This window comes from Tribolium castaneum, chromosome 2 (assembly GCF_031307605.1).
Source record: "Tribolium castaneum strain GA2 chromosome 2, icTriCast1.1, whole genome shotgun sequence".
NCBI classification, from domain to species: Eukaryota; Metazoa; Arthropoda; class Insecta; order Coleoptera; family Tenebrionidae; genus Tribolium; species Tribolium castaneum.
This window is the reverse complement of record NC_087395.1, coordinates 1,051,618-1,066,360: the sequence shown is the minus strand read 5'-3', so window position 1 is coordinate 1,066,360 and position 14,743 is coordinate 1,051,618. Positions and strand designations below refer to the sequence as shown.

Here is a 14,743-nt window from a genome sequence, read left to right as displayed (position 1 = left end):
GCTACAAAGGCTTCATAAAGAAATTTCTAATATAAATAAATAAATAAAAGACAAAAAAAGAACATAAATGGATAGGTTTGACTCATGATTTTATATCATTTTATTTCTTTAAGGTAACAGCAAAATTTATTATTAATTTAATTTATTATTAATACTGTCTGCTTGGCATATAAAGATTATGTATAAAATGTGTATTTTAGGTTGTTTTTGCAATTGTAACTAGTGTTTATTGTATTTTAGTTTTAATTGTATTTTAATTTTTTTTTCCTGTAATTGGGTTATGTACCTGTTGGAAAAATAAACTTATTATTATTATCATTATTATTATTATTATTATTATTATTATTAAAATTTGTTCTTTTGTTTTGTTTTTTTAACCGGAAAATGTAATATTTTTTTACTTTGTCTCTGTTTTTCTTCCTTTTGTCTTATTTTTTTTTAGTTTTTTTCTCTGGTTTTTAAATAAAGAAATCAACTGTTGGTCTAAATGGATCAATAATAATTATTTTTTTACTTTCGATTTACTTATTAGTTGTTTGTTCTATTCTATAAACTATATTTAACTTTTGTTAGTTAATCTTTTCTATTGTATCTCTTGTTTGTTTTATTTTATGTTTGTCTCTATTCACCGCTGTCTTTGTTCTTGTTCATTTTTTGGTTTTATCTTTTTTTGGTTAGCATTATTGGATTCATTGAAACGTTAATCAGTGCCCTCTGTTCTCAAAAAGTATTACTAACTTGTGTTTAAACAGTTTGTCAAGTATGGGACAGAGGCCGCGTTAGAAATTTCGTTACAGATTCCTATACTTTTCCGTTATTCTATGGTTATGTTTAATTATAGTCCGGGACATTTCAATATGAGATACGTCATACCGCATACCTTGACGCGAGACTATATAGAGCACAAAAACTAGATAAGAGCTCAAATTTAGGGAACTTGGTTGTTTGATGTGTTTGATAGATGACAAATGTAAACAATAATAAAAATTTAAATATTTCTTTATTGTAGTAAAGTACAGCAAAATGTACCAACTAGAACACTTAAAAACAAATGGAGAAACTTTCAAATGCTTTGAAGTACCGTTGCTGGAGTACTGTTGAGGTTATGTTTGACCTTGGTATGACTGTCAGGTTTAAAGTTGAAATTTGCATTAAAAAGGCCATAAAACTCTCGAAGTGCCTTTTAGGGTAGTCATCGTCATGTTCCAATTGCATGCCCCCTCTCTGCCACATCAGTAAAATTTGCCACAAAAGTTTTAAAAAACGACTTTAAACAACAAAAAAGGCCCTATTTTCATTAACAATGAGACATATCTCGCTGCATGCGGCACGACATAGGCCTCATAGACCAATCTCATTGTGAATGGTTTTCGCTGAGATCACTTTGAGAGGGTTTCACTGAGACTGACGTTGGCGGAAGGCTGAAACCTGCCTCGCGACAAGTCTTTGCACCAACATTCGAAAACGCTGTCAATGGCTTAAAATGATGAAACTGTCAGTTTTTTTGTGTCTTTTGGGATTAGTCTTTGAGTCCTGTCGCGCCGCATGTAGCGAAGCAGATCTCATTGTGAATGGGTTCTTTAAGAAACAGTTTTAATGTACACCACAAGACATACACTGAGACGGCCTCATGCCTCATATCATGGCTTGTAATTGACAGCATTTTATAAAATAATTTGGAATCATAATGCAGAGATTGTTGCGAGACAGGCAGGCAGGTCTCAAGCCTACTGCAGAAGTCGCTCTCAGTGAGTCCATGTCTTAGAGATGCAAGACCAATTTAGACCATTTACAGTGAGATTGGTGCCCGAGACCTATGTCATGCAGGAAGCCAAACTTCATCGTGAATGGACCCTTTTCAATGGGGGTGTGCTTTTTGAATAAATTTGAAATGGCCTTTTTGAAAAAAGCAGTTGTCTCTCTTTTATTCATCTATTCAACACGTTTGTATTCGATGCACTTACACCAATTTCATTATCAGTGTCTTGATTATCAGGCAAGGGCGAAGTGGAATTGGGGGCAACCCAGAAATAAAAACACTTTAATTTCCTTTATTAGTAGGCTATATTTTTTGTAAAAGACGACTACTCTCAGATAGAGACGTACAAAAATTTAAACAAGAGTAAAAGTTGGTTTTTCGCAATATTTCACACTATTCTTCCACACGTCCACAGTAAAATCAGAAAGCGCTTGTTGTTATAAAGCCCTTATTATGTTTTTCGACGATGGATGAGACTTTGTGACGTATTTGTTAAACGTAAGTTTTCAAATACCCCATGCCAGTGCAACGGAGTTATATTAACAATTTTATGGGATTATTTTTAACTTTACACCCATTCTGCTTGAAACAAGAGTCGCTACCAGGAAATAACAACGAAAAAAGTGGACCCAAAAGGCTTCAGCTGCAAATTATAAACACTATCTGTGATTTTTTTAATATTTTTTTTAATAATTAATTAATAAATGTCGTGAACTTACTTTGAAGTAAACAGTGAGCTCCATCTATAACTCATAATTACTTGAACCGCAATTCCCATCATCAAAATGTGCAAAACTGCGATAAGTGAGGTTATGCAGGTATGCACTTTGTTTTCCAGTTTTTCACACAAAATATATCACAAATTGCGCAAACCATACAACCACCGACAGTCAGTACTGTCAGTACGTCACAGCAGCTTTCTCCAGCACAATCACTGACTGCAATTCTGTATTGTGCCATTCCCGTCTCATCATATAATCTATAATTGTTATATGACAAGTAATGTTTCTACCTTCAAAAATACTTGCGTAAATATTTTATTATCCCGTTAGTACACACTTTTAAAGCAGCCACTGGTTATATAGATTAAAATTATAACATTTCCTTTGTTATTGTGTTATTGTTTACATCAGTCAGCTGTTTACTGTCATTTTCTAATGCTACCAATTTAAAAAATGTCCCTGTTATTAAAGCTCAAGGACCATAGAATGAGAGAGAGAACATTTTTTGTTCACATAGACGCTGAATATACGTATAAATGTCAGAAAATTCAAATTTTTTATGTCCAAATAGAAATGTCCCGGACTGTACAATATTTATGATCCTGTTTGTGTAAATCGTGAATATGTGAATATGTGTATGGAAATAGTCAGATAAGTTTTATTCCATCATTGATTAACTTGTGTATAAGAAATTAAACATTATTTAAATTCGTAGGTGACTTAAATCCTCAATTCAAAAGACGCAAATTTGAGGTTATAAAAAATAATTAAGGCAACGGATTACAAAAAACTCACCAGATATTGATGTAACTGTGAACACGAAATAAAAATTTAATCAAAAATTAATGGTTTTATTGATTGGCTTTAATAAATTATTAAAAGTAATCAAATGTGTTGTTATTCTTTATTTTGTATTTGAATTTGCTTACTATAAACTTTATTTATTATAGGTTGGTGCAGCGTAATTATCATATGTTTGGGGTAACATTTAACTATTTTCTTTTCTTTGCTTATTACGTGTTTACCATTTCTTTATATTTACACATTTTTACTTGTAGAATCAATCAATATAAATACGCAAATTCAGAGTGGAAGTGATTCATCAGATTCATCTAAAAAACAATTAAGAAAACGAACAATTTATACTTACCAAGCTTTAGACCGTTTGAATGCTTTCTTTGAACAAAATCAACGACCTTCAGGTAAAAAGAATGTTGCTTTAATGAGAAAAAATGATTAAAATTGTATTTATTGCAGGTGTGGAATTCACAAGATTGGCTAAAGAACTGGGTTATGATAGAAGAGTGATAAGAAATTGGTTTTGTAACAAGAGACAAGCACTGAAGAGAGTAATGCAGTAAAAATGTATTTTCTTAATTTAGGATAGAAATAAATAATTTGTGTCAAAATAAACTTTATTATATTAATGATCATAATATACAGGTGTAATGTGTTAGATTCACAGAATCCTTTCTTAATATCGAACTTAATTTAAAACCTAATAATAATAATAAATCACAGACTAATAACTACTTATTCGGCAATTTCGGCCGAGTTAATGTTATTGTGGACAAGTTCAAATTTTCCTTTGACTCTTTGATCCTTTTCTGCGTGTTTCTTTTTGTACTGTTTGTATTCAACGGCTGTATAACCTGAAGCTCCAATCAGCAGAAGTCCAAGAAGTAGATAGAGTTTTACGTCCGTACATAAATATGGACTATAAACGTATGTTATGACAGATCCGGTTGATTCCCACAAACGGAAGTTACTATAAGATGCTTCCTCTTTGCCAGGGAAGAGGATACCACTCAAGGCTGCAACAGAAATAGTTGTTTTATTAAATTATTAGTTAGGATTCACTATAAATATGAGAAATCTTAATTGAATTAGGTAATTAGAACAGATGAGAAAATAACAGAACATTCGAAGGAATCTGGAAATGTTCACCTAAATAAATGTGCAAAGAGAATATTTTCACAAATTAGTGTAAAGCTTGAGCACACAAAATTGCTGCTTAATTAATGCAAACTCTAAAGGAAATAAGTAAAAATCACCAAAAAAAATAGGAAAAATTGGGAAATCTAGAGTAAGAAATAGTTTGATCTTGAAAAATCATTTTGTGAAAAAATGATTTTTTTCACAAAAAAAAAAAAATGCAGCAAAATTAAAATTAAAATATTTGAAATTAATATCATTTTGTAGAATCTTGAAGGAATCGTAAGGAAATGAGGAAATATAGTTAAATTTTAATAGAGTTAAAAGAATACTTAAGGAATTCATGAAACAACTAAATTGTAGCAAGATTGAAAAAAAAACTGTGGTAACTTAAAATATAATAAGATTTTTGGGCAATCATTTTTAGAAATTTGGGGAAGTCTTAGGGAAATCATCTAATTAAAATTGGGAAGCAAGAAGGAAAAATTGCAAAATTCGGACAAATTTTTTTCTAAAATTATGGGAAAATAAAATAAAGTCAAGACAATACAATATCTAATTATCTAAATCGTGGCAAAATTAAGAGAAATCTATTAATTTATGGGAAATTATTTAAAATTACGAGAAAAATATTTTATAAATATATTTTAGAATTAGGGAAACTGTTGATGAAATTAGAAGAAATGAAGAGGAATTTGAGAACATTAATTAAATTGTGCTAATATCAGGAAAAATGAATAAGAACTAGAAGAAAACGCTTTTTTCCATCTTAAAGAGCACCTCAAAATCTTTCAGATAAAATAGATTTTAATTGGTTATAAAACACTTTTAAAATTGACCAAATTCGATTTTTTTTTATTTTCTCAATTACGGCTAAAGTATTCGAAAAAGTGGAACTATTTTAATGCCTACCTATGCAAAATGATCTGGGGAATCGACTGGAATCAAGAAAAGTGCCAAATTCCCAATAGTTTTTTAGTTATGAATTTTTGCTTATATGATCTAATTTTTGCTTTTATTTGCATTTTCTCGAAAACTATAAGTCGGACAACAATAATCTTTTTTGCAATTGATAGAAACTTAAAATAGCTTTCCGAAGATAGTACACATCATAGGGTTATCTCTAATAGTTCCGGAGTTATTGCTAAATGATCCGGGTACCGGAAATCAACAAAATTCGTGACAAAAATTGAAAAAATCAAACATCAAAAATTCGAACATTTGAACTTTTTTAGACTTTTAACAACTGTAGAGGAATGTAAGGGCATATACAAGTCCAAAAACCTACGATAGAACGAGTTTTAAAAAAATTAATTTTTTAATTTTTTTGAAGGTAAGTAACTCAGGAAGTTTTAGCAAAAAAAATTCAAAATTTTAAATCTCGTGAAAAGTTGGTACTATAATACAGAAAATGAGCCGCTGAATTCACTGGAACAAACCGCATCGCTCTACGACTTTTAGTTTTTGAGTTATGAATTTTTTTGTTGAAAAAGTATTAGGCAAAAAAATTAAAAATTTTTAATTCTTGTGAAAAATTGATATAATATGTAAAATGAGCCGTAGAATTCAATGGAACAAACCACATTGCTCTGCGACTTTTAGTTTTTTTTATGAATTTTTTTTGTGTAAAACTTTCATCGCTTCTGTAGCCGGAACCGTTGCCCGGAGCGGCACCGGATTTAATCGAAAAAATAGTTTAGTCTTTTAGTTTCTAAAGTATTCTAAAAATCATTAAAAATGAGGATTGAAATTCTGACAGAGATGAGAAATATTTTGTGCAGGAAAATCAGTTTCTAGGGAAAAATTCTTTGATAAAAGAGAAATCTGGAGAAAATTATAAACATAACCAACTTCTTATAAAATTAACAGAAATCTCTAGTAATTAATTTACGAGAAATATTTTTTATATCGTTTTTTGGAAATTAAGAGGAACTAGGGAAAGCAGATAAATTCTGATAATGAGAAATCTAGAATAAATTATTTGATGACGCAAATAAATTTTCTGAAATTACGTAAAACCTTAGAGAAATCACAAGAAATAATGAGAAAATCAGAAAGAATAACTAAACTAAATCAGTTTTAACAGTTTGGGAAAGTTTTGAAGAAATCAGTGAAAATCACTGAAGATTACGAGGAAATTAGAAGAAATATCTAAAATTTAAAAATCATAAAAAATAACTTAATTGTAATAAAATTAAAGGAACAAAGAACATTGTGGCAAATAATTAAAAATTTAGAGAACTTATTTATAAGAATTATAAAAAAATAACTAAACTGGTACAAAAGAAAAAAAAGAGTTACAAAAGAGAAATTATGAAAAATCTGTGATCACGGAAAACTTAATTGTGATAAAGTTAAGAAAAATTTACAGTAAATGATAATGGAAAATAATTTTAAAAAATCGACAGGAAATCAAAATAAATACAAGTAACTTCTCTCAGCATTAAGAGAAATCTTTGGTAGGTAATTATTAAAATCATGGCAAATTGTTTTTAAGAATTCGAGAAAATCCTTAGGAAATTAGGGGAATAACCCAGCCCAGTATGACAAAATTGAAAAATCTAGATTGAATATATACTTTGATGACAATCTTATCTGAATTAAATAAAATCTTAACTCTACATGACGAAATCATGAAAAATAATCTAGAGGAATAAATTATAAAAAATAACTAAATTGTAACAACATTAAGGGAAATAGTAACTATTTTAGTTGGGAAATCATTTTTTAGTTTTATTGAAGAAATCAGTAGAAATCACTGGCACTTAAGAGGAAATCAGGAAAGTAAGCAATTTATAACAAAAAAAGAGAAATTATTTTAAAGAATTATAAAAAACAAATAACTTGTTCCAAAAAATCATGGGAAGTAATTTGAGATTTTTAAATCAGAAGTAGCTAAATTGTGAAATAAATATTTTGATGAAAAAATTTTATGATTAAATCGGGAATATACTTAATTAATTAAAATTAATAAATAAAATGAAAATGTGATAAAGTTAACAGAAATCTATTGTAAGTGTTAAGTTAAGGGACAAGAATTTTCAAAAATTAGGATAACTTTTAAGAAAGTTAAAGGAAATTGTTAGGAAATCGGAGAAAATAACTATCTTCTTTCAACATCAGGAGGAAACCTTAGTATTTATTCAAATAATCCAAAATTACTAATAAGAATTCGAGGAAATCTTTAAAAAATCAGTAGAAGTAGGTAAATAGTGACAAAATTGTGAAATTTTGGTGAATTTATACTTTGATAACAGACAATCTTATGTGATTTAGGTAAAATCTTAACGAAATCATCAGGAATTAACGAAAAATAATTAAATAGTTTAAGAAATCTGGAGGAATAAACTATTATTGTTGCAAAAACAACTAACAGCAACTATTTTAGTTATGGTACATTATTTTTTAGTTTTATTGAAGAAATCAATTGAAATTACTGGCTTTTAAGAGGAAATCAGGAAAGTATTGTCAAATTATGACAAAAAAGCGAAATTATTATTTTATTACACGTATTATATTATTAAACTGTTGCAAAAATTGTAATAAGTATATCAATCACGGGAAATCGTTTTTTAATTTGGAGAGATTTTAAAGAAATGTCTAGAAATCACTAAAGATTAGAAAATAACTAATCTGCTACAAAAGATAAATTATGACAAAACTGAAAAATTTAAAACAAATACTTTGATTACGGGAAATCATGAGGAGATCAGAAAATATTGTGATAAAGATAAAAGGAACGTTCAAAACTTTTAAAAAATTCTTAGAATATTAAAGGAAATTCATATGAAATCAGGAAAAATTTCTTTCAAAATTAAAAGCAATTATCTTTAGTAATTATTTAAAGAAAGTAAAATTATTCTTAAGATGTCGAGGAAATCATTCCGAGATTTATAAAATTTGTCAGAAATTAGGAGAAATAGGTAAATAATGACAAAATTTAGAAATACTCTGCAGTGAATATAATATAGGTATACTTTGGTGACAAGGAATCTTATTTGAATTCGGTAAAATTTTAAAGAAATCATGAGAAAATCACGTCAAATAATTAAATGTGACATCTGGGGGTATAAATTATAAAAAATAACTTTACTAATAAAATCAGTAGAAATCATTAAAAATGAAGAGGAAATTAGGAAAGTTGATAAATTATAACAAAAATTGAAATATTTTTTAAGAACAAACTTTCAAACAAAATCATACGAAATCTTGAAATCAGAAATAGCTATGTTGCGAAAAAATTGAAAAATTTTGATTAATTACACGTAGCAGTAGTTTTTTGGATTAGAGTAAATCTTGACGAGATTAAAAGAAATCGCGAGGAATGAAGAAAGCGTAAAAATAACTACATTTTAATAAAATTAAAGGAAACATGGAATAAATAATTCTTAGGCCAAGGAAACAACAGCAAACTCTTGAGGAAATAAGCGAAAAAATTTACTTTTTGCAAAAGACATCTATAGTAGGTAATTATTTAAATTATGGGAAATGATTTTTAAGAAGCTAAAAAAAAATAAGTTTAAGAAGCTAAATTGTTACAAAATAAAGAACTAAAGAAATGAATTTTTTGGAATACATTTTTTAAATATTTTCTTCTTGATAAAAAATACTCACAGTTGATTTGCACAAGCCAGACGGCATCACAAATCCCCCACAAGGCAGCAATGGCAAAATAAACCAGTTTATTCGAATAAGCCGGTTGCCAAACAAGCAGAGTCACAATAAGCGCCACATGTAGAGACAAGGCAAAACATATGACAGGACTCCTTCCGGTTATTTTGATCAAATTTCCGATAAAGATGGCGGCAATTCCGTTACAAATGCCGAAACAGATCATCACGAAGCCAATGTTGCTGATTCCCCAGCCGCAGGAAACGTAGGCCTGGAACATTAAATAGCCCAAATAAGGATTAGGTTACATGGGAGAAATTTATGTGATCGCGTCTAGCTATAATTTCGGGGATGTCCCGACTACAACAAAAAATCGTTTTTTATATCAACCTACGCCTGCCTCTTCCGCATTTTATTATCTTTCTAGGTCCTACACACACACATGATGGCGTGACGTAAATAACTGCCCTTACTTCGGAATGAATTAATTTCAGGATTAAGAGAAAATGGGGGAAAAATATTCATAAATCGGTGCGGTTTTTTCATATTTCTGGTTGAAAAGTGGAAGCTGGGATTATCATTATTTAATTCAATTTTATATTAAATGAAAAGATTACAAATATGTTTGTTTTATTTTAATATTAATTTATCACATTATTAATTATTCTCTTATATAAATAATATTGTTTTTCTTTTTATAACACAAATTTTCAATAAAATTACAATTTTAAAGCAATATGAGCAGAAGAAATTTTAAAAAGATATTAATAAAATTTATACTTCGGTCTTTTTCAATATAATAATATTGCAAACGATAATGGTACTTTTTTGGATTTGACATTTTGTAATAATAGGCTTTTAGTAAGTAATGTTGAACCCATTCCTGCTATTGATAAACATCATCCACCTTTATGTGTTAATATCTGTGATATTATTGTACCTGATATACAACCAGAAATTGATATTTTTTATTTAGATTATAAGAATGCACCATATGATGTTATTAAAAGTTATTTATCTTCTATTGATTGGTCTGTTTTAGATAATTTTGTTGATATCAATAACTCTGTAGAATATTTTTATTCTCACATTTATTATATCCTAGATAACTTTATTACGATCAAATGTAAAAATGCGTCTAAAAATTTTCCTTCCTGGATTAACAAATCAACAAGATCTTTAATTGTAAAGAAGAGAATTGCTCACAAAAAATATAAGCGTAGTAGTCTGTTAAGTGATTATGAACAATTTTGTGTACTGAGAGATAAATGTAAAAATGCTACAAAGAACTGTAAAAAACAATTCCTTAATCAGGTAGAACATAATATTATAACTAACAGTAGAGCATTTTGGTCATATGTTAAATCTAAAAATACTGTACAGGGTTATCCTAAAAAAATGTCGCTAAATGAAAATTCATGTGATTCTCCTAATGGTATTGTAAACCTTTTTGCCCATCATTTTGAATCTGTATATCTTGATCAACCGAAGTTATCTGATTTAAATTTTTCTAAAAATGATCAAAATGCTGTATTTTTAAATAGCGTTGAAATTTCTGCTGATGTTATTTTTTCAAAATTGATACATCTAGATGACAACTATACAACCGGCCCTGATGGTATATCTCAAATGTTTTTAAAAAATTGTGCTTATGAATTGACATTGCCATTACAAATGCTGTTCAATAAATCTCTTGATCAGTCTCAATTTCCGGATATTTGGAAAATCTCATATATCAGACCTGTCTTTAAAAATGGTAGTCGTGTAAATATTTCCAACTATAGACCGATATGTACCCCATCGTATATATCAAAAGTTTTTGACTCCATTATGGCTGACATTATATCATTTTCTGTAAAACAATCTGTTATTGAAGAACAACATGGTTTTTTCAAGGGTCGCTCTACGATGACCAATCTTTTTCTGTTTACTGAATATATAACGTCAAATCTTGAAAATGGATTCCAAATTGATTGTATATATACTGATATGTCAAAACCTTTGGATCGCATTTCCATTGAGTTATTAATATCAAAATTAGATAATTTAGGTTTTGGGGATCCAGTCCTTAGTTGGATTTATTCTTTTTTATCTAATCGTGTACAGTATGTAACTATAAATGGTGTTAAGTCTCGCGCAATTCACCCATCCACAGGTGTGCCTCAGGGGTCACATTTAGGCCCTATTCTTTTTTCTCTATATATAAATGATGTCAAAACAGCGATCGAAAGCTCTGAAATCCTTCTTTTTGCCGACGATGTAAAGATTTTTAAAGTTATTATAAATCCAAACGACTGTGATATATTACAACGTGATTTAAATAGTTTTTGTATGTGGTGTAAAAAAATTTTTTAGAACTGAACATAAATAAATGTAAATCACTAAGATTTTCTAGAAAATTATATTACAATCTACCATCGTACTTTATATCAGGCAATCAACTTGAATGTGTCACTCATATTCGCGATTTAGGAGTTATTGTAGACAGCCAGTTAAGTTTTGACTATCACGTTAACCACATTTTGTCGAAAGCAAACAAAACATTAGGATTTATAATAAGACAGTGCTCTGATTTTTCAAGTTTGCGTGTTGTAATGTTATTATATAATTGTCATGTTCGTCCAATTTTGGAATACTGCACAATTATTTGGCAACCTTGTTATAATGTTCATATTAATCGAATTGAAAATGTTCAGAAAAAATTTGTTAGATTTGTATGTTACAAATTTAACATATTTTATGACAAAAATAATTATATAAACATTTTAAGTTATTTAGGACTATCCTTACTATCTTCTCGTAGAATATTTTATGACGCGTCGTTCGTATATCGTATATTGTCTAGTAATGTAAATTGTAATCCTATTCTTCCGCTATTTTCAATAAATATACCCGTTTGTAACGTTAGAGAGCCTAGAATGCTTGTAGTGCCTTACCACCGTACCAATTATGGGAAAAATTTTGTATCTTCTAGGCTGTCTAAAACATGCAACGTACTTTCTGGTAAATTAGATTTTATAGGTTTACCTAAAAATAGATTTCTAAAAGATTTAAAAACTGTTATTGAACATAGTGAACTTAGCTCTTTTAATAATTAACACTTTATTTTATATTAACTGTATTGTACCTATCTGTGTTTGTATTTATCTTTGTATTTTATATATCACTTGTACTTGGCGTGGCCGTTAATAAACATTATTATTATTATTATTATTATTGTTGATGATTATTAAAAAAAATTGGAAGAAATTTGGAAATGTAGGAAAATTAGTCAAAAGTAAACATTTGGATCTTGGGATATTATTTTCAAATAATTTTGAAGAAATCAGGAAAAATCGGGGGAAATAATGAAAATGTTAGACGAAATCAAGAGAAAGTTATGGAGTAATTTGGAAAATAGCAAAATTATTGTGACAAAATTAAAAAAAAATTTGGGATAAATACTCAGATTATGGGAATCGTTTTTAGAATTTAGGAGAAAATCAGAACAAATTTGGAAAGATTTATAGGCGATTACGGCCAAAATTAAGAGACGTCTAGAATAATTATAATAATGGAATAATTCAAGGAAGACCATTTTCAAAATTTGGAGGAACTTTTGAGGAAATTAGAAGAAGAAATTATTACATTATGTCTAAATGGAGAGGAGGAGAGATGCTGTAGAACAAGGGCAATCATAAAGAAATCAGAAAAAATCATGGTAAAATATATATGACACAATTTGTGTGAAGTAAGGATTTAGGTGATAAAAGACCTTTTTTAGAAATTAGGAAAACTTTTAAGGGAATAATAAAGAAATTAGAGAATCTAATATGAAAAATCCTAAAGAAATTCGAGTAATAAAGCAAGAATCAAGCAAAATCAGAAAAAAATTCCAAAAATCTAGGTCTAAATTTTGGTAGAATTAAGAGAAAACTAGATTAAATGAATAGGTAGATCAAGGGAAATCGTTTTCAGTAATTTGATAAAAGAAGAAATTAGAAGAAAAATGACTAGGATCTTGAGAGGAGTCTGAAGAAAAGCTGATTATTTGCAGAAGAAATTATAACGAAATCATAAATTAAAGAAATTAATCCTAAAAAATCTGAAAAATAATACGTGAAATAATCACGAGGAAATGATGAGAAAATCAGGAAAGATTTGTAAATTGTTACAATAATTAAAACAAATGAAATAAGGATTAAAGATATATGTAGTTCATAAGAGATCTTTTTCAAGAATTATAGAACATTTTAAGAAAATTAGAGGTAATTGACAATTGACTATTGTCTGTAGGAAAATCATCTTCAAGAATTTGCGAAAATTAGAAGGAAATTATGAAAAATTCTAAAAATGCGCTAAACTGTGAAAGAATTAAAACAAATTAATCTCAAGCATCTTAAAAATAGTGCGAGAAATAATCAGGAAGAAATAAGAAGGAATTTGTAAGTTGAGACAAAATCAGGAGTACTTTAAAGGAAATAGGTAATCAAATCATGAGAAATCGTACTTAATAACTATGAGAAATCTTAAGGAAATCGGAGAAAACCTGGAATGATTTAGGCATAGATTTTGCCAAAAATAAATCAAGGGTATTGATTCCTGATGAAATTAGAAGGAAAATTATATTAAACTTCAGGGAAATCATTTTCCAAAGTTAAAATAGAATAGAAATAGAATAGAAATAGAATAGAAATAGAATAGAAATAGAATAGAAATAGAATAGAAATAGAATAGAAATAGAATAGAAATAGAATAGAAATAGAATAGAAATAGAATAGAAATAGAATAGAAATAGAATAGAAATAGAATAGAAATAGAATAGAAATAGAATAGAAATAGAATAGAAATAAAATAGAAATAGAATAGAAATAAAATAGAAATAGAATAGAAATAGAATAGAAATAGAATAGAAATAGAATAGAAATAGAATAGAAATAGAATAGAAATAGAATAGAAATAGAATAGAAATAGAATAGAAATAGAATAGAAATAGAATAGAAATAGAATAGAAATAGAATAGAAATAGAATAGAAATAGAATAGAAATATAAATAAAATAATATTAAAAAATTAAAAATTTACGAGCTACTGAAATAGCTGCGAAAATAAAGTTACAGGAAATCATCAAGGAATCTGAAGAAACCAAAAAGAAATGTGCTAATTTAAATTACTAAAGAGTAATAGAAACGAGATATAAATTAAGAGTACATAGATATTTTGATCACGGAAAATCATTGTCAAGCAATAGGAAATATTTTAAAGAAATTTGAGAAGTAATATGATAATCGGGGAAAATCCTGAAGGATCCTGAATTTTGAAAATATTAAATTAAATAACTGCATCAGGAGAAAAAATTTGAAGAAAAAATGTTGGGAGTAATAACGAAATTATAAGATAATTGAGAAATTCTGGAGATAAAATATAGAGAAATTGTTTTCAAGAATTAGGGGAAACACGAAGCAATCAGAGGAAATTAGCAGAATTTTCGAAAATGTAACAGAATTAAAAGAAATCAATCTTAACAAGCAGAGAAATAATGCGGGAAATAGTCAAAAGGAAATCATGAAAAAGTAAGGATAAATCTGTAAGATGTTACAAAATAAAATATAAATATGAGGAAAGCAAGAAAAACAACTCAATTATGGCACAATTAAGAGAAATCTGGAGAAAATATTTAAGTTGGGAGAAATTAGACGAAATCAGGAAAAATCACTAATCAGGATGAATTATGTGAA

At 28.2% G+C, this 14,743-nt stretch overlaps 1 protein-coding gene and 1 long non-coding RNA gene across 4 annotated transcripts in view; one reads left to right on the top strand and one right to left on the bottom strand.

The window, feature by feature from the left end:
- The first annotated feature begins 1,001 nt into the window (after positions 1 to 1,001).
- Positions 1,002 to 3,894, top strand: LOC103314966 (uncharacterized). Of its 2 annotated transcripts, none has more exons than XR_010332943.1 (3): positions 1,002 to 1,131; positions 1,188 to 3,683; positions 3,739 to 3,894. It is a non-coding gene; the product is annotated as an uncharacterized LOC103314966 (long non-coding RNA). The 2 variants fall into 2 exon arrangements; XR_010332944.1 differs by lacking the exon at positions 1,002 to 1,131 and having other exon boundaries at positions 1,639 to 1,748; positions 1,796 to 3,683.
- LOC659055 (uncharacterized protein) overlaps positions 3,879 to 14,743 on the bottom strand; it is a 58,654-nt gene continuing 47,789 nt past the window's right edge. For both annotated transcript variants that reach the window (XM_064354690.1, XM_064354691.1), the window contains exons 6-7: positions 9,031 to 9,298; positions 3,879 to 4,295 (exon numbers count right to left, since the gene is read on the bottom strand). In XM_064354690.1, coding sequence (XP_064210760.1) covers positions 4,015 to 4,295; positions 9,031 to 9,298 — 549 coding nt within the window. In that variant the 3' untranslated portion in view covers positions 3,879 to 4,014. The remainder of the gene's footprint in view (positions 4,296 to 9,030; positions 9,299 to 14,743) is intronic.